The sequence below is a fragment of the Danio rerio genome, chromosome 2, assembly GCF_049306965.1.
Source record: "Danio rerio strain Tuebingen ecotype United States chromosome 2, GRCz12tu, whole genome shotgun sequence".
Lineage (NCBI taxonomy): Eukaryota > Metazoa > Chordata > Actinopteri > Cypriniformes > Danionidae > Danio > Danio rerio.
The window spans coordinates 54,039,629-54,065,000 of record NC_133177.1 but is presented as its reverse complement, the minus strand read 5'-3'; the positions used below and the strand labels follow the sequence as shown (position 1 = coordinate 54,065,000).

The following is a 25,372-nucleotide window of genomic DNA, read 5'->3' as shown; positions in this document are numbered from 1 at the left end:
GTTCCTCACAGTCATGACTGTTCATCGATACATTGCAGTCCAGCATCCGGTGTTTGCTTCATCCGTAGGGAATCGTGGGAGACTGTATGCACACGTCTCATCAGCCGTAGTCTGGATGATCTCCTTGGGCTTCAGTCTGCCAGAAATGATCTTCAGTGAAACTCTGGACAGATATGATGGAGTTCAGTGTGTTTCCTATTCTAGGTCAGAGTTTTGGATTTTGTTTGGGTATTTCAGTCAGATAATCCTCTTTTTTTTGCTACCATTCCTGGTAATAGCGCTCTGCTACGCTCGAATGGGTTTCACCATCCATCAGAGTCGCATCCGAAGCAGAAACCGCCATCATGCCGTATGCCTCATCCTGAGCATCGCCATTGGATTCTTCATCTGCTGGGCACCATATAACATCTTCCTTTTCATTCACTCCTTGGAGTTTTTAGGTGTCGTTGAATTGAGAGAGACTCTATCGGACACTGTCTATTGCGTCACTCATATTTTGGCGTATTTCCATTGCTGCCTGAATCCACTCGTGCACATCTTTGGAGGGAAGAAGTACAGGAATTTTCTGCCCTGGTCCAGACGTGTCCGGTGGCTCCCGCAGAGTTTCAGCAATGAAATGTTTAGCAGCCAGAGTAGCTTTTCGGGACAATTTCACCTCTAATTACATCACAAGAAAATATGTAAACACTTACTACAGTTGGGGTGATGCAAGTCGGGCCTATCAAAGGGCCAAGCACACTTGTAAAAATGAAATGATCAAAAAGTCATGCACACATACAGTTGAGGTCCAAATAATTAGCTCTCCTGTAAAATTTGTACTATTTTATATCTTTTTACAAAATGTAAAATAAGTCTCTGATGTCTCTTGAGTGTGTATGTGAAGTTTCAGCTCAAAATGCCTCACACATGTTTTATAAGTCTTTAAAACTGCCCCTTTTAGGCTTTCATCCTACCCAGCAGGCACAGGATGTCAGCATGACATTAGATTAATGTTGTACTCCAACGTTGTGGGACGTTGCATTTTGTTTGGAAATGAAAATCGGGTTGACGCCAGAACCCAACGTCAGAACGACACTGTCCAATGTCGGACAGATGTTGCACTTGAGTTACTTTCCAACACAATAAAAACAACCAAATAATAATGTCTAATGATGTTACAGCTTGATGTTGTATGGACGTTTCCAATATGATGTCTATCAGACATTGGATTTCGGTTGCCATACCTGACGAATAAATGTCAGTATTTGACATCAATATGATGTTGCTTTAAGATGTTGGCTCGACCAAGGGCGTAGATTAGCACTTGAAATTGGTGGGGGCGCATGCATTGAACAGCGCAAATTCTGTTCCACACTTTTAAAAACATGAATAAAGTACTTATTAATATAAAATAGACACTTATTAATACAAAAACAATCATGTCCCATGCTGCAAAAGTCAATTTTCATGATTTTACTGCAGTCAGGCTTTAAGGAGGTATGAATGTGGAGACATTTAGAGAGGTGTGTGATGCAATTTAACTGTTTTTTCCTGATAATTGTTTTTCATAATCATGGAGGCCAAAAACGAAACCAAATTTCAATTTAATCTTGGTTAATAGTATTATAGAGAACTCGTAGCGAACTTGACTTTGTAGGTTACTAAGGGTTGACGGAGCATTATTTTATTTTGAACTCAATTAAATTATTGGTAGGGACATTTCAGTAATTGGTGGATACTGGTGGGGACACGTCCCCTTCGTTCATGCCAATTCTACACCCTTTGGCTCGACGTTGGATTTGGGCACTTTCCAACAAAACCTAAAATCAACAAAATATCAATTATTGTCGTTATTGAACGTCAAAATAACATTGACCTAAATCTAACCTAATGTTAACGTCTTATGACGTTGTGTGTCTTGCTAATTGCCGTTTTGATGACTGTCACTTTAATTTCAAATAAGAACGTGCGCTTTTTAAAAGAGGGCGGAGCTACACATGCCTGTGTGTCTGCACAGACTGACGTCCTATGCTAATGAGGTAGAGATCGTCACTAATGGGTGTGGCTTTCCCCCCTTTGTTGACATAGCGGCATATGGTTTCGTTTTACCAATTGTGTTTGTCTGAAAAAAAGAGTCATACACACTGAGGATGTCTGGAGGATGAGTACATTATGTGGTCATTTTTATTTTAAGGAGAACTATTCCTTTGAGTCCGTTTTATTTAAGTTAATTTGATCAAACTTAACCATTTCATTTAGCATATAGGCTTCGCTTCTACTGTTTGTTATCACAGAATAACATCACACAACACATGCATTTTACAATAGCTAACTAAACAGAAAAGGTGAATGACAAAAGTGAATATTTTGTTGTTTTCAGACTCTATTAAATGACTCAAAGCAGCAATATTAATATGACTAATGTTTTTTAATGTACAAATTACGTTAATATGCGAACACATTTGGAAAAATACAGATAGATCCGTTCTGTCGCCATTCAATAGAAAGAAGGAGCATTTATAGGCCTATTATTTTTCCGCAGAATTGAGCACTCTTCTGTCTTGTAATACCGTTATTCTTTTATCCAAGCAACAGAGGGAGCTCACAGACAGAAAACCAGACGAGTAAACTATAATAGATGTAATAGACCTACAATTAAAAATGAGAAATTACGAGAATGGAGGGAAAATTGAATAGAAATGTTATTGTATGTGAATTAGTTGTTAATATGTGTCTTAGTTTCAGGGGTTACTTTGCTTAAGATTAATCACTTTGATTCTATCTTGTTAGATTTATATCAATGTATACATTTAGGCTATTTTAAATACGGACACATCCATCGTTGAGGCAGAACTCCTCATGTTCATTTCATGTTTAAGAGTTTGTTTGTTTGTTTACCACATGAACTTGTACGGCTTTTTGAATGTTGGTTTTTAAACACAAAATGTTGTTGTTATAAATGATCACAAAACATAATGGCAAACTTAAGAAAAATTCGCTTTTTTTTTTTTTTAATACCTTCGCATATTTAAAAAAACTATTTATTATTATTATTATTATTATTGTTATTATTTTGAATACGTTGTGTATTGGGTTCTGGATGTTTGAAGAAGTTTTTATCTACCCCATTGTATTGTAATGTGTCACAGAGGATCTAAGAACTAGGAACAGAAACTAAAAAGCGGAAGGAAAACCGGCGTGACAGCATTCTGTGTGCTAGACGGGAATATTCCGCCATGAAGTAAAAAGAAAAAAAGGAAAGAAAAGTGTACAAGTAAAGCAGCAGGTTCAGGAAGGTTAATTCCCATTAGTTTCCAATAGGTGGCAATAGTGTTCAACAAGTCAGACACTGCATATGAGGTTTACTAGTATAAACTACAGCATTTCAAACATCCTTATATTATATCAGCTTTGGAAAGGAACTATCCCTTTATTTTCAGATGTTCATCAGAATTACATTATTTTAAAACAATAGCACAAGACTAACATAAATACAAAACTAAAATGCCTGATTATTTGAGCTTTGCATGAAAATCAGCCTATAATATTAAGTTATTCTTAATAATCCTATACTTAAAAAAGGATCTGACTTTGTTTATGACGAGCAGCCAGGTACTGTTTAGGTATTGTACCAAAGTTAATTTTGTTATTAGGCTATAATAAATTTGAAATGAAAAGAAAACATCTTCCTGACAAATGAATAAAGCCTAGTGGCAATTAAGGCAAGGCAAGTTTATTTATATAGCACATTTCATACACAATAGTTATTCAAAATGCTTTACATAAACAAGAATAAAAGAAACAAGAAAATAAAAGTGAATAAGAGATTTAAAAAGGATTAAAACAGATTAAAATGTGTTAAACAGGTTATAAAAGAATGAAGAAGAGTGGTTTGAAGCATATAGTGTGCCGCAGTACAAAGATTTAAATGGACAATTAAGGAGCATTTAATTTGTTATTAAATTATTTTTGCTTTATGGCTGACAAGAACATTGTTATTATTATCTATATAATAATACTCACTTATTTTATGAATGTTACAATCATTAAGTTCTGTAGATGTTGATTTTACTTCCTTTTTGCTATCTGTTCTATTGTGTTTTTTTTTTTTTTACTTTGTTATTTTGCTATCGTCTCGTAAAGCGTCTTTGAGCACTGAAAAGGTGCTATTTAAAATATTATTATTGATATTGATTCATTGGTTTTCTTTTCGGTCTAGTCCCTTTATTAATTTGGGGTCACCACAGTGGAATGAACCACCAACTTATCCAGCATGTGTTATACTCAGCGGATGCCCTTCCAGCTGCAACCCAACACTGGGAAACACCCATACCCTCTCATTCACACACATAAACTACGGCCAATTTAGCATGTTCAATTTATCTATATTGCATGTCTTTGGACTTGTGGGGGAAACCGGAGCACGCGTAGGAAACCCACACCAACACGAGGAGAACATGCAAACTCCATACAGAAATGCCAACTGACCAAGCCGAGGCTTGAATCAGCGACCGTCTTGCTGTGAGGTGATCTCTGCGCCAACTTGAAGCCCATTATTATTATTATTATTAATATTGTTATCTTTTATTTTTGCACATGGTTACACAATTTAACATTTTACTGCAGTGTCTTTGTGAATCATGGTCAAAATGTTTGATTGTTAACAAGCAAGCAAACAAACAAAACATTATGCATCAAAAGTAATTGAGTACATATTTTAAAACTAATAAAAAAATACAACAACAAAATGAGTCTTTAAACAAGAACAGATAAATAAAATGAGAATAAAATAAGATTTACATTATAAGCATTTTGGTGAAGCTCAGCAGATATTATTTATGCTTAGAAATTGAGCAAATACAGTGCTCAGCATATATAAGCGCACCCCTCACAATCTCTTTTAAATTTATATTTTTGATAGAAAGCTGTACAATATTATATTTGTACATATACGCTAGATTCGTCAGTATACTGAAGCCAAATCTGAAGCTTATCTAACAAAATAACTTACGATAACGGTACAAAAAGTACAGACAAATGTATATGTTATAGAAAAATATTAAATACAAATTTTAAAAAGAGGAAGAAATCAAGAGAAGCAAAAAAAACTGACAAATTTAGTTGCAATTTTTTCGGTTAATTAATTTTTTGCAATATTTAATGTGTTAAACAGGTTATAAAAGAATAAGGAATAGTGGTTTGAAGTATATAGTGTGGCAAATGTTTAAAGATTTAAAAGGACAATTAATGAGTATTTTGACATTTGTAGTCATTGAATAAAACCTTATTACTATTGATCTCATCTTAATAATACTACTCACTTATTTTGTGAATGTTACAATCTTTAAGTTCTGTAGTTTTTATTTCCTTTTTGCTATCTGTGTGTGTTTTTTATTCTTTGTTATCACCTTGTAAAGGGTCTTTAAGCACTGAAAAGGCACTAAAATAAATGTATTATTATTAGTATTATTATTATTATCTTTTATTTCTCCACATAGTTACACAAAATTAAATTTTAGTGCAGTGTCTACTTGAATCATGGTCATAATTGTCATTTTCTGCTCAAAAAAAAGCAAACAAAACAGGATATACCAAAAGTGAATAAGTGCATACTTCAAAACAAAAAAATACAAAAATTATAACAACGAAACGAATCTTTAAACAAAAACATGAATAAAATAAGATTCAAATTATTAATAAAAAAGTACAAAGTTAAATAGCTCAGCAGATATCATTTATGCTAAGAAATTGAGCAAATACAGTGCTCAGCATATAATTTCCCCCCCTTACAAATGTATCTTTTAAATTTATATTTAGGAAGCTATACAATAATATATTTGTGCATTTACATTAGATTATTCACTCAGTACTGAAGCCAAATCTGGAGCTTATCTAACAAAATAACCTACGATAATGGACCCAAAACTAGTACACCCAAATTTCAATGTTATAGAAAAATATTAAATAATTTATTTTTTTTAAAAAGAGGAAAAATCAAGAGAAGTAAAAAAAAAATGGACAACTTTTGTTGAAATTGTGTAGTTTGTGTGTATATATATATATATATATATATATATATATATATATATATATATATATATATATATATATATATATATATATATATATATTTGTTAATTTTGCTTGAATTTTATTGTATTATCTTTCAATTTCTGAATATTTTTGGTGACTAAAACATTATTTGAATCAATATATCTGTTTATTAAATCAGTTTTGTTTAAATGCACCAATATACATTGCCTATATTTACTGATAATGGATAAAAATATTCATTTTCAAAATGTGTACTCAATTATGCTGAGCACTGTATTTTCATTTTTAATTTGGAATGAAACAACGAAGCAATTAGCAGAACTTTAACTTCTAAACATTACAGTGATAAAGCATTTTCATTTATTGCATATATAAAATGTTCCCAAAAAGACTTCTGAAATGAAACAATAATTGGCGAACCCCTGCGGTATGACTGCGGACCCCCTGCTAGAGACCCCTGGAAACACTTCAATTGACGGCAGATAAATGTAGTTTAGATGATCTGCCAGTAAAGCATCAGTCCAGATGACTATATAGATGCTTTCAGCTTCAGATATACTGCATGATCAATAGAGTATTGCACTTTCCTGTGATAGACGGCAGACTACATTCCCCTCAATGCATTCTGTAAACCCCAAGGTGTCTTTAGTGATTGTGTACGATTTCTGTCATAAAAACTTGATTTATCTCACTTAAAAGAACAGAAAGTCCCTCACCGTCTCTGTCCTGATCTGATCTCATCGAACTCCCAAAAGGTAAACCTAGAGCAGACGGCAGTCAGGAGAGCAGTTCAGTGCTTTACTTAAAGGCATATTTATGCTGATGAAGTCTTGTTACACTGAAAAAAAAAATATATATATATATATATATAAATAAATAAAATTAAACATTTTACATTTTTAAGTTGAATCAAATTAATCTTACAAGTCCATTAAACTTGCATTCAACTGACTTTAAATTAAGTGGAAACATGCAGCCAAAAAAATGATGTTTGCTTGAGTTGTTTTGGGGTTTGTGGTTATTTAATTAAGAAATTAATGCTTTTAGTCAGTAAGTGCGCTAGCATTAAATTGATCCATACTTCCATACTTCCCTTATGAGGCATCAAATAATCCTGAAAAAGATGTTTTTAAATAAAAATGTTGGATTTCAACTTCATTATAACAAATGATGGGTTGCACACAATGGATTTGGGACAACATGAAGAAATCAAGTTTATTAAGCTTATTAGTTTTTACAAATTTAAGTAAATTGAACACTGAACACAAGTTATTAAAAAAAACTTCAGGAATTGTGTTGTTTCAGCTCATTTTAAATAAGTTGTTTAAACAAACAGTAAACGTCATTTTTAAGTGTATAACTGATAATATATTTACATTTGTGCACAAAATCAGTGTATATTAATGCTTCAAAAAACATTTCTGTAAATAAAATGCCAATATTTTTCTAATGTTCTGTTATTGACACACCTGACCTATACCATAACAATTGATCATACTTAATATTTAGTGTATTTTAAATTTATTAAAACTTGTTGACAAATTAGTAAAATCTAAAGTTTGAGGAATAATGCTGAAATAAAAACATTTCAAATTACAATTAGGGGCGTTACTGGGGCTCAGTGCTTAGCGCTGTCACTTCACATCCAGAAGGTCGCTGGTTTGTGCCCCAGCTGGGTCAGTTGTCATTTCTGTTTGGAGTTTGCATGTTTTCCCCATGGTGGCGTGGGTCAGGTTTCCCCCACAGTCCAAATATGCTATAGGGAATTTAATAAACTTAATTGGCCGTAGTGTATGTGTGTGAATGAGAGTGTATGTAGCAACCCAGTACTAGGTTGCAGCTGGAAGGGCATCCGCTGCGTAAAACATAAGTTGGATAGGTTAGCGGTTCATTCCGCTGTGGTGACCCCTGATAAATAAAAGGATGAAGCCAAAGGAAAAGTAATGAATGATTTACAATTAGATATGTGTGTGTGTGTGTGTGTGTGTTTGTGTGTGTGTGTACGTGTTTTTGTGACATGTCAGGACACAAATCTGTATAATGTCAAAGGTATGACACAGGTATTACAAAAAGGAGGTGTAATATGGGGACATTGGTGACGTCCTCATTTCTCAAAAAGCTTATAAATCTCACAGGATGAGTTTAATCAGAGAGTTAAGCTGCACACTGACTCCTGTGATGGTTGGGTTTTGGGGTAGGGTGGGCTGAGGGCAATATAATATACGGTTTGGACTGTATAAAATGAATGGAAGTCTATGTAATGTCCCTACTTTTCACAAAAACAAACATGTGTGTGTGTGTGTGTGTTACATTGATAATATAAATTAGGCTTTTGAGCATCAAATCAGCACATGTGAATGATTTCTGAAGGATTTTGTTAATCCGCTTGTTAGACTGGATTAATGATGCTGAAAACTGAGCCTTGCACCGCAGGAATAAATTCATCACAGAAAAAAAAAAAATAATAATATCCATAATTGATCCTGAACTAAAATATAAATTTTCTTAGAATAACCTCAAACTTTAAACTCCACCATAGTATGCAAGATGTCCTTATTTCTGAATATTTCCATGAGAGTTCAGTTCTTGGTTTTTATTTTATTTTCAATTACATTTACAAACACTACAATATTTCTAACATAGTCATGAATGAAAACTTTTCAAAGTAATATTACAAATAAATATTAACAATGCGGTGGGCGATGCGGTGGCACAGTGGGTAGCACGTTTGCCTTACAGCAAGAAGGGTTGCTGGTTTGAGCCTCGGCTTGGTCAGTTGACATTTCTGTGTGGAGTTTGCATGTTCTCCCTGTGTTCGCGTGGGTTGCCTCCGGGTGCTCCGGTTTCCAAAGACATGTGGTACAGGTGAATTGGGTAGGCTAAAATTGACCGTAGTGTATGAGTGTGTGTGAATAAGTGTGTATAGATGTTTCCAGTGATGGGTTGAAGCTGGAAAGGCATCCGCATGTGTAAAACTGGATAAGTTGGCGGTTCATTCCGCTGTGGCGACCCCTGATTAATAAAGGGACTAAGCCGAAAAGAAAATGAATGAATGAGTTATCAATTTGTCGCACACACATTAAAAATGAAAATACTAATTTTCTTTGAATAATCTCAAACGCTTAACTGTGCTATAATGCTTGAACTTTTTTCTTATTTCTGAATATTGGCATGATAGTAAAATTCTTGTTTTTCATGCTTACAGTTTCTCAATAATATTTACAAGCAATATTTCACGATATTTACTGAGTCATAAATGGAAACTTCAAAGATATCAAAATGTTTACTGAAAGCCAAATTAAATTGATCAATTATGTGTCACACACAGTAAAATAAAATAATATTTAAGTATTAATTTCCTCTGAATAACCTCAATTTTTTTTCTTTTTTTTCTGAATATTTGCATGATGTTTTTTTTTATTCTTACTCTCTCAATAATATTTACAAACAATACAGTATTTCACAATATTTGATCACACAAATGGAAACTTTTCAAAGACATCAAAATATTTACAGAACATAAACTTTTTAATGCAAGTGTCACAACACAAGATGTTCATACGTAAAAAAAAAAAATTCCCAGCACTAGTCTGACAGCACGGCTGCTTTGACATTTCAGTGGCGTTAAAATGACACTTTGTTTACAGCCCTGACGAGCCTCGCTAAATGTCCTCGATTGAATCGTTTCACCAAGATAAAGAACATAAAACATAAACATGGTCAACATTTCTGAAGACAAGCTTAAGGCCTTGCTCGCATTTGTTATCCTAAACCACAAATTCCTTCTTCTTGTTCTTTTTTGAGATTTTATCAAAGTATAGCTGAATAAATGAGCTTTCCACTGATGCGCAGAGGGGTGTCTTAGCACTGGACAATATTTAATCGAGATGTACATAAATGAGTATAGCACTTACAGATCTCTTTTATATTAATGCTTTCTATAGATGATATAAAAATTATATTTGTGCATATACATATTATATACAGCAGGGAAAATAAGTATTGAACACATCATTTAGCTGATGACATGAAATTGAACCAGATTTTGGTAAAAACCCAAACAATAAAAATCTGAAATATAAGATTTGTGTGATAACATTGAAATGACAAGGAGACTACTTAAACGTATGTAATACTCTATATAAAAGGCTGAGGAAGAGCAAAGGGTTGCTGAAAAGCTACTAAGAGATTTCAGCTGCTGTCTGGGCTTTCACTGCCTTTGTACATTTCCCTTTTTTCATGTGTTCAATACTTTTTCCCTGCGTCTTTTCAGTTTATTATATAAACATAACATAATTTGTAGACTAATTAGATTTGTTTTCTTTGTTTATATGGATTTCTTTCAACATAGGGAACCATTTTAAGTCAATGGTACCTTTAGAAATATGTTTTCTGAGAAAAATGGTGACGTTCAATACTCATTTTCCCCACTGTATATACACATACATATGTGCATACATTAAATTAGTCAGTACCAAAGCCCAAACAGGAAATAATCTAACAAAATAAAAGACCACAGTGCAGAAAAGTGCACACCTCAATAAATATGTCGGGGAAAATTATTTATATATATATGTGTGTGTGTGTGTTAAAATTTTGCAGTTTGTAATTGTTTTTCAACACCTCATTTGAATTCACACATACTATTTTATATTCCTAAAGATTTAAAAGGGTGGCACAGTGGGTAGTGGTGTCACCTCACAGCAAAAAGGTCATTGGTTCGAGCCCTGGCTGGGTCAGTTGCCATTTCTGTGTGGAGTTTGCATGTTTTCCCTGTGTTTGTGTGGGTTTCCTCCGGGTGCTCCGGATTCCCCCACTCATTCACAGACATGCGCTATAGGTGAATTGGGTGAAGCTAAATTGTCTGGAGTGTATGTGTGTATGTCCTGGTCCTCCAGGTTGGGGGTTGAGCGTTGGGCTAACGACACCTCGTAAAAATGAGATGTTACGAAACACCAACATGGTGTGGCTAAATATCAACTTTGATATAAAACAGCCCAAGGAGTAAGTAAGTAAAGATTTTAGGTGACCAAACTCTTATTTTAATGTAACTATAACTTATAATAAACCAGTTGTGTCTATGTTTACTGAGAAAAGGGTAAAAATAGTTATTTTCAAAGGGAATGTACTCACTTATGCTGTACAAATCTGCGATCTGAAGGTTTTAAAAAAATCTAAATAAAGAGAAAATTACCTTTAAAGTAGTTTGAATAAAGTTAACAACTCATATTACTAATAAAAAATAAGTCCTGATATATTTACAGTAAACTTTAAAACCCAACAGTCAACTTTATCAAATGAAATGAGTGTAGTAAACTGAAGATTGACTGAAAGTTAATTCTACCCATTTAAAAAGAGTTTTGAACTCACAGATGAAGGTAATAAGTTAAGTAAATACCTCATTACTTCAACTTGAATGGAGTAAGTTCAAAGTACTCATATAGATTAGTTTAACTCAAACGGTCTGAGTTGCCTTAACTTGTTGGGTTTAACAGTACTCAGTTGGTTTGAGTTCTCTTCATTTATTGGGTTTTACAGTGATCAAATTGCTTTGTTTACTCAAATGGATTAAGTTTACAGTACTCATTAGGATTAGTTTTTGAACTTAAATGGTTTGGTGCAATCGGTTTCCTCAAATGGTTTGAGTTACCTTAACCTTTTGGGTTTTACAGTGTAGGAAATATACAAAATTTCTTCACAGAACACAATCTTTACTTAATATTCAAATGATTTTGTGGCATAAATGAAAATATTTTGACACATGCAATGTATTTTGTGGTTCATTCCTTTACACAGAATCTCTTTTATTGACATTTTAGAAGTTTTGAATAATAAAATGAATACGAAATGATATCTACACTGCAAAAAAAAATACGTAACTTTATGGTTTGTTTCTGGCAGCTGGGGTGCAGGAAAAAACCCTGTAAAATAACGACCATTAAATTAAAGAAATTTACCAGAAATTTCAATTTAAGAAAATTTCTGTAATTTAACGGTCGTTATTTTCCTTTTTTTCTAGCACCCTAGCTGCGTATTATTACGTTTCATTTATTTTATTTATTTTTTTTTTTTTACAGTGTAGAGAAATAAGTCTGTAAAATAACAGAAAATGCACTGGCAGTTTATTATAATGTTTTTTTTTTTTTTTTTTTTTTTGCATAATACACAGCACCAACCCAGACAATATTCATTCATTCATTTCTTGTCGGCTTAGTCCCTTTATTAATCTGGGGTGCCCTTTCAGCCGCAATCCATCTCTGGGAAACATCCACACACACACTCATACACTACGGACAATTTAGCCTACCCAATTCACCTGTACCACATGTCTTAGGACTGTGGGGGAAACCGGAGCACCCGGAGGAAACCCACGCAAGTGCAGGGAGAACATGCAAACTCCACACAGAAATGCCAACTGAGCGGAGGCTCGAACCAGCGACCTTCTTGCTGTGAGGCGACAGCACTACCTACTGTGCCACTGCTTCGCCCCCCAGACAATATATCACATTAAACTATTACAAATGTTCATAAAAGTCACTTTTTCAAAGGTTTAAAGCTGTTGGACAAAAGATCAGGCTCAAATAATGCCATTCAAAAACATAAATAAACACTTGCTAATCACCAAACATGGAAACTGTTCATTAACAGATATTTTTACAGTGGTCTTTGTACTTAAATCGTACTTTCTCATACAACCGAACAAATTCGTACAAAAAAGTTTGAGCCATGCAATGCATTTTGTGGTCTATTCCTCCACACAGAGTCTCATGCAATTCAGTGTGTAAAATAAAGCTCTTTCTGTCCCACTATATATAAAAAAGTCTGCTTTGAACGGAAACAGTTTCTCATGACTGGAAAAGTTGAGAACAGACAAACCTGTGCGTGCACCTGTTTGCGAGTTTGATGATGGACCGTTCTCCATACTGTACCTCTGTGTGTGAATGTGTGCTCAGATTATCGCCAGCAGCCAAACAGATGTTGTTTTCTGCTCAATAGAGTCTCATTAGACCTTCCTGTTCTTACCTGCTTCCCTCCTGTCTTTATTTAACGTAGCTGATTTTTTTTTTCTCCTGCTGCCTTTTAATGTCCTTGTTTTCTAGTTTAGGTCATAAGCAAACTCCAGTCTTCTTCTTGTGATTTGATTTTGTCTGGTCAGGGCGAGAGGTTACATTTGTCACATTGAATTGATCATTTTATGCACTACACTGCCACATAAACGTGATTAAAGGGATTATACACATGCACGAAAAGGAACATTCTGTCCTCATTTACTCATCCTTTGCTTGTTCAAAAGTTTTTTTTTTCTGTTGAAGAAAAAAAGAAGATATTTTGAAGAATGCTGGTTGATGGCAGCCATTGACTTTTTTAGTATTTCTCTATCCGCTTGTTAAGTCATGGCTACGGCCAGACGGAATCTGCGGACGTTTTTTGCTATTTCTGCTGAGAATTTTGGTGAAAATCTGCAGATTTCTGCAGAATGATTTTGGGAGTATCATAACTAAAACCTTAATATGTGAAATAAAAAAATAACATCTTTTTTTAACTTTTATTTAATGCTTAAAATGCAAATCCAACTAGATAAACTTTATTTGGTAAACAAAATAAGTCTCTCATTTAATGTATCTATTAAAAGACAGAAAATATTGCTGTACAAACTGCATCGGACATAATTCAGATGAACATTTTCATATTAGTCAATAATATTACTGAAATTAATTTAAAAACTTAATAAATATAGATTTACACACATTTACTTAAGTAAATAAACAGAATTAATGATGGGTTAAAAATCTGCGGAAATTCCCTGAAAATCTGCTAAATTCTGCGCGCGCAGATTCCGTGTGGGCCTAGACATGACGTATCGGTGACATACGGAATACTGTTTCCAGGTTCAAGCCGCTACTCACTTGAATTAAGAAAATATTTACTTATGGCCACTTTTTAGTCATATCCAGCCTGATCTCACGATAAAACGTAAGCATTTCACGTTTTGTCAGTTTAGTGGCTAATTCGTCGTACAGTTCAGTCGTACAAAAATGTACTATTTTAAAACGAAGGTATGGCACCCAATCCCACCCCTAACCCCAACCGTCATTGGGTGATGAGCAAATCGTACTAAATTGTATGAATTAGATTGTACGAATTCATACGAATTAGCCACTATAGCAAAAAGTTACGATTAGCCGTGACATTGCGTTGTCATATCACACATTAAAGTGAATTTTATATAAAATCATAATGTACAAATCAGTCTCTGGATGCACAAACACCAATATTTGAACAATTTATAAAAAATTCATCACTTTCCGGCCATCGGATATTAGGCATGGATATATATATATATATATATATATATATATATATATATATATATATATATAATGCGATCTTGCTTTTTCGAATGTATTACATAGCTTTGTAAACGTTTATTATTATCATTTGATGAGTATCCTATGGTAGCCGGGAAGTGCAAAACAACATTACAAAGTGTGCAACACTTTTACGAAGCTTAAGACATTTTAACCAATCATAGGACACAATTACATAGGTAAAACGATTTTACGCAAAACACTTGTACCAGTCCCGAAACAAATTTACATTGACAGACTCTTTACGGAAAGGGAATGTACCACACACCGGAAGTGATGCGGGCAAAAGTGTTGTTGTCGTTGGTGGTGAGCTCGGTAAATTTGTGTTGTGGAGTACATGACTTAAATAAAGTTTACGGTGACCGAACATGGACTGCAGTTGAGGGATGTTTTGCCCGTTTTGTAGCAAACACATGAGCAGCTTAAAGTTGTTTTGCTTAACAAGTGGTCGGTGTTTGGAGTTTCTAAAGGACGCAGACCAGACGGAAACACCAGACATACTGCATCAATGTGTTCAATATCTTAAAGTGGGCCACTCGTACGCTTTAATCGTGGACATGATGTCAAGTCTACAAGGTGTAAACATCTGCTTAAGGACTCTTAAAAGTAAACTGAGTGAAGCCAGTGTTATGTGTGTCCGTGTTAACTGGTGGCCCTTTCCAGACGTAAACTATTCACGTTTACAGATTGACAGATTTGTCACTTTTTCACAACAACAAAACATGCCTATACCACATAAATATTCTTATTTCTTGGTGTCAGTATCATTGTAAACATTATTAATTTTAATATTTGTGTGGCAGAACAGTACAGTACAGTATATAACCAGAATTAATGTAAAGAAATAATTATAATTTACATGTCATCAACGGGATTCGAACCCAAGTCAAAAAGTTCAGCACGAGTATCAATTGACCTATCTAACTGAGCTGTTCAGGACTACACGTGGAGGTCGGTTTTGATATTTTTATCAGTCAACATATGTCATGCTTTGGTTGTGAACTCGTGTTTCCATGTACTTGCGTTTACATATTTCTACATACAAAAAACTTGCAAACATACAGTAGAGGCTAGAATAAGATTTATGCAAATTTGGCAAGCTGAATGCATTCTGTACTGTACAGGAGGCACGGCACAGAGGAGATTGATTGACAATGTTCTACAGCCATTTAGGCAAGCCAAGTTCATTCTGAAAACGTACCCCTATATACATTTCTAAAAAGTGACAAATACGTCCCAAAAGGCATATTTTTTGCAGTTTTGTTTTCGTGAATCCACGAGAGGCCGCTGTGTACACTTTTTGAGATCTTAAATTTCTCTCGTGACGGCCATTTGCACCTGCTGTTCTCGCGTAAATCCACCAGAGGCCGCTGTTGACTGACTGACTGACCTACCCAGTCTCTTCATTTAAGGCAGGGTTGGGCAAACTCGGCCCTGGAGGCCCGGTGTCCTGCACAGTTTAGCTCCAACACTAACCAAACACACCTGAACATGCTAATCAGTGTCTTCAAGATCACTAGAAATCTATTAGCAGGTGAGTTTAATTAGAATTGGAGCTAAACTGGGCAGGACACCAGCCATCCAGGACCGAGTTTGCCCACCCCTGCTTTAATCCAACCAATAGTGTTTTCAAAAGCACCAACCGACCCGCCAACTTACTTCCCTAAACCCAACCGACAGTTTTAAAAAGCAATCCAGAAAAAGAAAAGCACTTGCCTAATTTTTTTTCTGTTTTCAGATTTTACCACATTCTCACCCTGTTATTTACTTATTTTAGTTTTTGCCTTCTGTTTTTGTCATACCCGCTTTCTGGAACAGTTCTTCAAAGGACTTGAACCCTGTCATTGTGGTCAATTCCTCTCTGCATCTCAAGTCTACCAACATACATGGCGAGCTACTGGAAAAGCTGGTACCAGCAGAAAAGCATTTCATTCAGAGGTAAGCGGTCAGCTGGTAGCTGTGAAAAGGAACAGCGTCAAACCGCCCCATATAGCATTAATTTTACAGATGAAATGCAGCCATACGTACTTCAAGCTATTTAATTTGCAATCTCCAGAAATGTATATGGGGCTACGTTTTCAGAAGGAGCCTATGTTGCAATCTGGATGCAGAACACAAAGTACTGTAAAAAACAACAACAAAAAAACAACAACATCAAATTGCACACAAAAAGAGCGTGAAAGGTGAACCGCGTTATAGCAGTTATTTACAGAAAATGTACTTGCAGTTTATTACCAGATTTTAAGCATAGCATTTACCAGCATAATATACAACACCAACCAAGACAATATATCACTTTAAACTATAAAAAATGTGCATAAAATCACTTTTTCAAAGGTTAAAAGTTGTTGGAAGAAAGATAAAGGTGACATAATGCCATAAAAAGCATAAATAAAATGAATTACAATCATAAAATAAAAACATAAATCACAAAATACGGAAAAACTGTTGATTGTTCATCTAAACTGTTAATCTCAACCCAACCGTCAATAGGAGATGAGCAAATCATACTAAAATGTAAGAATGAGCTCATACAAATTTATTCAAAAAGTTAAGAATTGCAGTGAGACAGCATTGGTATTCTACAAAATATCTTATTTTAAAGGTTACATTTCTCTAGGTTTGGCAAGATGTATGATAAAATATGGGGTCCCCTCCTTAGTGTAAATATGATTACAATGTTAACTTTAATTACTTTTTTTCTGTAATAATTTTTTACTTGTCATCCTATTTTTCTAGATTTTTTATTTTTTTTGATGGTGCTGTATAATTGCCGTGTTGTTTGCTAGTGTTTTGGTGCATGTTCTAGTTCACTGGTTCTCAAACTTAAAAAGTACCACCTCAGAAAAAAATTGTCTCTCCAAGTACCACCAAAATAAGCAGTATTGAAATACAGTAGCGTAGTAGGTTCAGTAAAGCAGCTACAACTCTGCACAGTTAAAAAAACGTGGCAGATTACATCAGAAATATAGTATATACATCATTTTTTTATCAATTTTTAAATATATGTAGCATGTACATGACATTTCATTTCTCTGCGTACCACTAGAAGGAAGCCCGTGTACCACTAGTGGTACACGTACCACAGTTTGAGAACCACTGTTCTAGTTGGTGTCAGGTATAATGACGCTGAGATCCTTTTGTTAACATTTAAACATGATGTACACTATAAAATCTTCTTTTGTGTTCAATAGAAGAAAGAAACTCAAGTATGAGGGAGAGGAGATGATGAGGTGATTGTCATTTTTGGTTGAACGATCTCTTTAAGAATGGTTTGTGTTGGCTGAAATGAGCATGCAGTGGTCTACTTGGCTTGTCTTGTTATCATTTGCAGTTTGCATGTTTCATGTTCTATGGAGTTTAATGGCAGGGTCCTGCTGTGACAACTTACCCCACATAGTGCCACGACATGTTTTGGTTTGATGAGATGCTTACTGGAGTAAAAACTGTGGCTTTCTTAGTTGATTATTTAAAAAGCATGTATTATTCAGATATTTTGTATGTAACATTTTCTTATTCTTTCATTCATTCATTTTCCTTCAGCTTAGTCCCTTTAATAATCAGGGGTCGCCACAGTGGAATGAACCGCCATCTTATCCAGCATATGTTTTTTTCGCAGCGGATGCCCTTCCAGCTGCAAACAATCACTGGGAAACACCCATACACTCATGCACCTGCATGCGCAACGGACAATTTAGCTAGGAAACATACATGAACATAGGGAGAACATGCAAACTTCACACAGACATGCCAACTGACCCAGTCGACTGCGCCGCCCCATTTTTGTTATTATTTATATATAAAATATATTATTTTTTGCAAATAAATAGAATACTCTCTCTCTCTCTCTCTCTCTCTCTCTCTCTCTCTCTCTCTCTCTCTCTCTCTCTCTCTCTCTCTCTCTCTCTCAAAATGCTGGGTTGTTTAATGTTGAGTTAAAAAGTGCAATTTAATTTAAAATGAAACAAAAAGTTGGTTTGTCCATATTTTACCCAACACTGTAAATTTGAATACATAATTATATTAATAATACATTTATTCATATCTGCAGCAGAGTTTTGACGATTATAAGTATATAGTATAGATTATTTTATTAATTCTAATTTTAGATTGTTATATACTGAACAAATGTTTTGTGGAAAAAAAACATTATATTAAAACTATACAAATTATTAAACTTTTTTTTTTATTTCAGTCGCAAAAGGTGTTTCTCATTTATTTTTTTACAGTTTTTATAGTGCACTGATGTAACTATACTGATTTTGTTCTTTGTAGCATATTTTTGCAATCTAAAATATTTTATATGATTAAATAAATAAATATTTCATAAAAAACTTTTAAAATAGCACAGGAAAATTTTTATGCTAAAAAAATTTATATATTGTTATTGCATCAACTGAATATGATAAATTAACAAATGAATGAATGAATAAATAAATGAGTAGATAAATAAATAAAAAGCCTGATTTTGAAGTCAGAATTATCAGAATCATCTGACTTCGATTCCAGCCGATAAACAACTGGAAACGGTAAGTCTATATAGGGGACTGGTGATTTCTGGTGCAGGTGTGTCTCATTAGTATTCGGGTGATTGTGCACGGGTCTGGTGAGAGGTGGCTGGTGAAGGAGAGCGATGATAGGAGCTGAAGGAAAGAGATGGTGATGTGACAATGTGACCATTTAGAAGAAAACAACATGTTTTACTATAGCTTTTAGACCTAGGGCGGCACCATTTTGGAATGTCGCTGTGTCTGACGTCATGGGGTTGGTTCCATTCCCTTAGCTGAACAGATACAGTGGAAGTAAAAAAACAGACGCTGAGACTACAAAGCCTAATTTAACCCAATGTGTGAAGTTGTTGGTGTGGAGTTGGTGCAAATACAAGCATCAGATGTGTGTCTAATACAAAACTATATATTTATTATATTTATCTTTTTTCCCTTTTAAATTGCTGAGCATTTGATGCGCTTTGGTTCAGTCTCTGTGTTATGCTGCCTCACTGCCTGTCTGGGTTTCTGGGTTTCAACATGCCATTTTCTGCTAAGTGGTTACATTAATCGAGTTTGTTTTATATATTATATATATAGTGGAAAATCAATTTACAAAATAATGTAAACTTGACTGAGTGCTTTATTTCCCCTTTAAGGGAGCTAATATTATTATCCTTAAAATGATTTTAAAAAAAATAGGAACTACTTTTATTCTAGCCAAAATAAAACAAATAAGACTTTCTCCAGAAGAAAAAATATTATAGGAAATACTGTGAAAAATTCCTTGCTCTTTTAAACATCATTTAAAAAATATTTGAAAAAGAAAACAATTACAATAGGGTAAATAATTCTGACTTTAACTGTATTTAAAAATATTTTTGCAGATACCGGGTGTTTATTGTATGAGAGAAAAAGAGGTGCATATGCCTCAGGCAAACCTCAGAGGACAGCAGGGTTAATTGAGAGCAGATTGGAGTGAAACACAGTGTTCAAATCATCCTTGATCAAGCCAAAAAACACCAGTCTCACCGCACAGCTTCTCTACAGGGTTAGACAGCGGAATTATACACTCTCACACCACATTCACATGTCCAGAAACCAGTTTATCACACACATCTCCTATTCTTTCTACAGTTGGTCAGAATTATTAGCCCTCCTCTTTTTCAAATATTTCCCAAATGATGTTTAACAGAGGAAGGACTTTTTTACATTATTCCTATAATACTTTTTCTTCTGGAGAAAGTCTTATTTGTTTTATTTAAGCTAGAATGAAAGACGTTTTCAATAAAAAAAACCAAAAAATTTTAAGGTCAAAATTAGGGCTGCGCAATATATCCTTTTAGCATCAACATTGCAATATGCAAATCTGCAATAGTCGCAGTATCTGAAATGTCAAATTGGGATAAAATTAACAAGAAAACACTTCAGAACAAAAAGTTTAATCCTAAAAAAAACTCTTGAAGTAAAGTTTATATCTAAGGTCATTTCGAGAGGATCACGTGCTTATAATTGTCCATCACTGTTCCCGCATTAGCCTATTGATTAACCAATCAGATGATTCCTAACTTACTATAAATAACCAGTTGCTTATCTCAGTATCTTCGTCTTCAAGAATCCCTCCTACTCCCCCCTCCTTTCTAGGTAGGGCGACACGGCGGCCAAGTGATTACAGTAGCACTGTTGCCTCACAGCGAGAATGTCTCTGGTTAAAGTCACTTCTAACCAGTTAACATTTCTTTGCAGAGTTTGCTTTTTCTCCCCATGCTCGCATAGATTTTCCTCGGTTTCTCCAGTACCCTCCCACAGTCTAAAAAACACACAACCTAAGATAGGGGTGTCCAAAGCCGGTCCTGGAGGGCCGGTGCCCTGCTGATTTTAGATCCAACTTGCCTCAACGCACCTGCAAGGATGTTTCTAACAAGCCTAGTAAGAGCTTGATTAGCTAGCCCAGGTGTGTCTGGAACTAAACTTTGCAGGATACCGAACCTCCAGGACCAAGTTTGGACATGCCTGACCCAAGTAAATTGAACATACCAAATTGGCATTATAGTCGAGCTCTTAGCAAGTGTTTATCTCTCATTAGCCGTCCCATATCTGTCATTAGTCAGAAATAAGTCGGGGAGTTCATCGAGATCTAACTAAGGTCAAACTCCCTTCTCGCCCTGCAAACGGGAGGAAGCCCAAGGGCTCGAGGATCTTATAAGCTCGTAGCTCTCTCCCGGGAGAACATGCCAAACAAGCTTATTACCAATCATCAGCTAAATGTGAACTCTTGAAAAGATAAAATGTGTTAGCAAAGATGAAATGTATTTACTTATTTATATAATTAAGTGTAGTTCACACTTGAAGTGGATCAAAATTGTTTTTTAAAATTGTCTTTAGACAAGAATGGTTGCTGTTGAATAGTTTTAGGTTAGTGTTAGTTTCACTACCCAACAAAATCATCACAAACCATGTACAATTAGGAATTCTTTCAAAACAGAATTATAAATGACTGGCCACTTTATTAGGTACACCTTACTAGTACCGGGTTGGACCCCTTTTTGCCTTCAGAATTGCCTTAATTCTTTGTGGCATAGATTCAACAGAATACTGGAAATATTCCTCAGAGGTTTTGGTCCATATTGACATGATAGCATCATGCAGTTGCTGCAGATTTGTTGGCTGCACATCCATGATGCGAATCTGCCATTTCACCACATTCCAAAGGTGCTCTATTGGATTTAGATCTGGTGACTGTCTACAGAACAAACCATCATTTTACAATTATTTGCCTAATTGCCCTAACTTGCCTAATTAACCTAGTTAAGCCTTTAAATTGCACTTTAAGCTGAATATCTTAAAAAATAACTAGTAAATTATTATTTACTTTCATCATGGCAAAGATCAAAAAAATTAGTTATAAGAAATCAATTGTTAAAGCTATTATGTTTAGAAATGTGTTAAAAATGTTTTAATGTTAAACAGAAATTGGGGAAAAAATATACCTGGGGGGCTAATAATTCAGGAGGGATGACAATTCTGACTTTAACTGTATATCTTTGATTTTCACACACACAACAGCTAGAGCTCTTTATTGACATGATTTTAATTTAACTGCCGGGACAGAGAATTACGAGTCTCGTCTTGCTACAACTAAACTCTTCGCTGCTAAATATCAAAGGAATTATTCTCTGCTCACTCAAAGGTCTTGCTTATGAAACGATGCATTTTAATAACCAGGTGTAGCATCGATTGAAGCCGATAGACATCTGTTCTCTGAAGGATTTTTTTTATACTAATCTCTTCCTCATTATAAGCAGAACCGTCTGATTTATTAGTGCATGCTGAGGCGTACTTTAGGGCTCGGGATTTGAACAAACCCCTTGTGCTTGCACATGTAACTCGTTTTGCACTGTTTCTGCTGTTACGGACATCAAATCCACTTCCACATTTATAAATATACATAACATAAGAGAAAAAATATATATATAACCTTTTTGAAGATGGATGTTTAAATGACATGGTCAACTTTACATGATCTTCAACACTTGGCCTCATTTTTAAAGAAGGCACTTGTCAGATTGTAGATAAAGTGGGTACAGTTCAGAAGGTTAAACAAACTAAAGGGGTATGTGCCTATAAGTTATGAAAATATGAATATAAAAATAATAAAACAATAAATGTTTATTTTATAATATTATATAAAATATGTAGGGTGACACGGTGGCTCAGTGTTTAGCACTGTCACCTCACGGCAAGAAAGTCGCTGGTTCGAGTCCTGGCTGGGCCAGTTGGTGTTTCTGTGTGGAGTTTGCAAGTTCTCCCTGTGATCGTATGAGTTACCTCCAATTGCTCCAGTTTCCCCCACAGTCCAAAGACAATCGTTATAGGTGAATTGGATGAACTAAATTATCCGCAGTGTATGAGGATGTGACAGTGTATGGGTGTTACCCAGCACTGGGTTGTTGTTAAGAGGGCATACTCTGCGTAAAACATGCTGAAATAGTTGGTAGTTCATTCTGCTGTGGGGATCCTTGATAATCAAGGGATTAAGCCAAAGGAATGGATGAATGTGAGAATAAAATATGTAATTTTATAAAATCTTTTTTAACCAAAAATGCACATTTACTTTAGAAATAGAAGTTAATAAAGTTCTAAACGTTAGGCAAAACTATTATGTGCCTTTAAGTTTATAGTTTATGAAAATAAAAAAGCATTCATTCATTTGTTCATTTTCCTTCGGCTTAGTCTCTTTATTCATAAGAGGTCGCCACAGCGCCACTGTGCCGCCGCAATAATAAAACAATAAAATGTAAAAGATTTAAAATTAAATGGAAAATTAGAAAAATTCTGTGAAAAAAGTTCTAAAACTTTAATTAAATAAAAGTTATAAGCCTTTAATTATGTGACAATAATAAAACAATAAATGTATATTTTAAAATAAATTTAGAAAACCTGCTTTAACAAAAAATTTACTTCAAAAATTTACCTTTTATGCGAAAAAGTAAAAAAAAAAGTTACATTTTAATTATGTCCCTTTAATTTTGTGAAAATAATAAATGTATATTTTATAATATCATGTAAAATATGGTTTTATAAAAAACTTTTATCCAAAACTGTACGAAAATTAACCTTAATAATTGGATTTTAAAAATTCAAAAAGTTAAACAACAAAAGGTATCCGCCTTTAAGTTTATGAAAATAATAAAACAATAAAAGTATCATGTATAATATTAAAATAAAATTTGCATTTTATAAAACCTGTTTTAACCAAAATTTCACAGACATTCATTCATATTCATTCATAAATTTTCCAATGTAGTATAATGCACATCTTTGACCAAAGCTCTTTTGGAGTTTGTCTTTTGTTGTATTTTCTCACAGTTTTTTTCCTCTCGATTATTTTCTCTTGATTGTCCAAAAAACTTAAAAGGCTAAAAGTTCATTTACATTTATTTATTAAGCAGATGCTTTTATTCAAAGCAACTTCATTTGTCATTAATTTTCCTTCGGCTTAGTCCCTAATTTATCAGGGGTCACCACAGTGGAATGAATCACTAACAACTCTGGCATATGTTTTACATATTTACCGGAGCACCTGGAGGAAACCCACACAAACTCAGGGAGAACATGCAGAAACTCCACACAAAAATGCCAACTGGCCCAGCCAGGACTCAAACCAGCGAGCTTATATATTTAATATATTTCTTATGTTGCTTGCAAATATTAAAATAGTTAAATATTTAAACAAATTATAGTTACAATTTGAAGTGCTGTCAAAGGATTTGATACACACACACACACACACACAACGGCCAATTTAGTTTATTCAATTCACCTATAGCGCATGTCTTTGGACTGTGGGGGAAACCAGAACAACCAGAAAAAACCCATGCCAACACAGCGAGAACATGCAAACTTTACAGATCAGTGAATACTTTTTCCTGCTTTAGAAACCAGTTTGTGATAATTTGAGCCATGTAACAGTATATTTTCTTGCTGGAAATATCCATAAGAGTAGTACGCTGTGGTCATAAAGAGATGGACAAGACCAGCAAAAATATTTTAGGTAGACTTTTAAACAGTGCTCAATAAGTACAGAATGAAGAGGCCTGAAGTGTGCCAAGAAAATGTCCTTTACACCATTACACCACCAGTAACATGTGCTGTCAATCTAAGGCAGGATGATCCAAGCGTTCGTGGATCATTTAAACACCATTTAAATTTTGCTGCAGAGACTTGTCAGATCAGGCAAAATATCTCTAATCTTCTGCTGTTCAATTTTAGTGAGTCAGTGTGAATTGTAGCCTCAGTTTTCTGTTCTCAGCTCTTCTTTTTTCTGCTGCTGTAGCTCATCTGCTCCAAGGTTTGACATATTGTGTGTTCAAATTTGCTCTTCTGCCTTAGTTGTAACTTTTTTACAGTTACAGTTGTTTTTCTATAAGATAAGATCTGGCTATTTACTTCTGGCATCAACAAGGCATTTTTATTCACCGAACCGCTGCTCACTGGTTATTTTCTCTCTCTTTTTTTTTTTTTTTTTGTCCATTCTCTATAAGATCTCCCTTGAGATGGTGTGTCTGAAAATCCCAGTAGATCAGCAGCTTCTGAAATACTGAGACCAGCCCATCTGGCACCAACAACAACGCCACTTACATTCACAGTTAATTCCCCATTCTGATGCTCAGTCTGAACTTCAGCAGATCATCTTGACCATGAGTGCGTCTCAGTCAGCTCTCTAGCTCTCGAGGTTGCAGAGAAGTAGGTAGTGAACACCAGTGTTTCCCAACCCTGTTTCTGAAGGCACACCAACAGTCCACATTTTAAACCTCATATCAACTCATCAGAACATTAGAAAACTCAAAACACTCAAAAACCTGAAATGAATAGCTCAGATAAGGGAGACATCCAAAATATGTTGGTGCCTTGGTGCCTTCAGGAACAGGTTTGGGAAACACGGCGCAGTTTGCGGATTTGGGTACTGATTAGCACAGTGAT

The 25,372-nt window shown here is 34.6% G+C and overlaps 2 protein-coding genes across 4 annotated transcripts in view; one reads left to right on the top strand and one right to left on the bottom strand.

The window, feature by feature from the left end:
• xcr1b.3 (chemokine (C motif) receptor 1b, duplicate 3) overlaps positions 1–2,959 on the top strand; it is a 7,236-nt gene extending 4,277 nt beyond the window's left edge. For all 3 annotated transcript variants that reach the window (XM_002667382.8, XM_073930755.1, XM_073930757.1), the window contains one exon: positions 1–2,959. This exon is cut by the window's left edge and continues 383 nt beyond it. In XM_002667382.8, the coding sequence (XP_002667428.3) occupies positions 1–661 (661 nt within the window). In that variant the 3' untranslated portion in view covers positions 662–2,959.
• The window catches only part of fyco1b (FYVE and coiled-coil domain autophagy adaptor 1b), a 210,961-nt gene that overhangs the window by 123,330 nt on the left and 62,259 nt on the right, over positions 1–25,372 (bottom strand). The window contains exon 3 of the mRNA XM_073930645.1: positions 6,750–6,871. The gene's annotated coding sequence lies outside the window, so the exon portion shown is untranslated. The remainder of the gene's footprint in view (positions 1–6,749; positions 6,872–25,372) is intronic.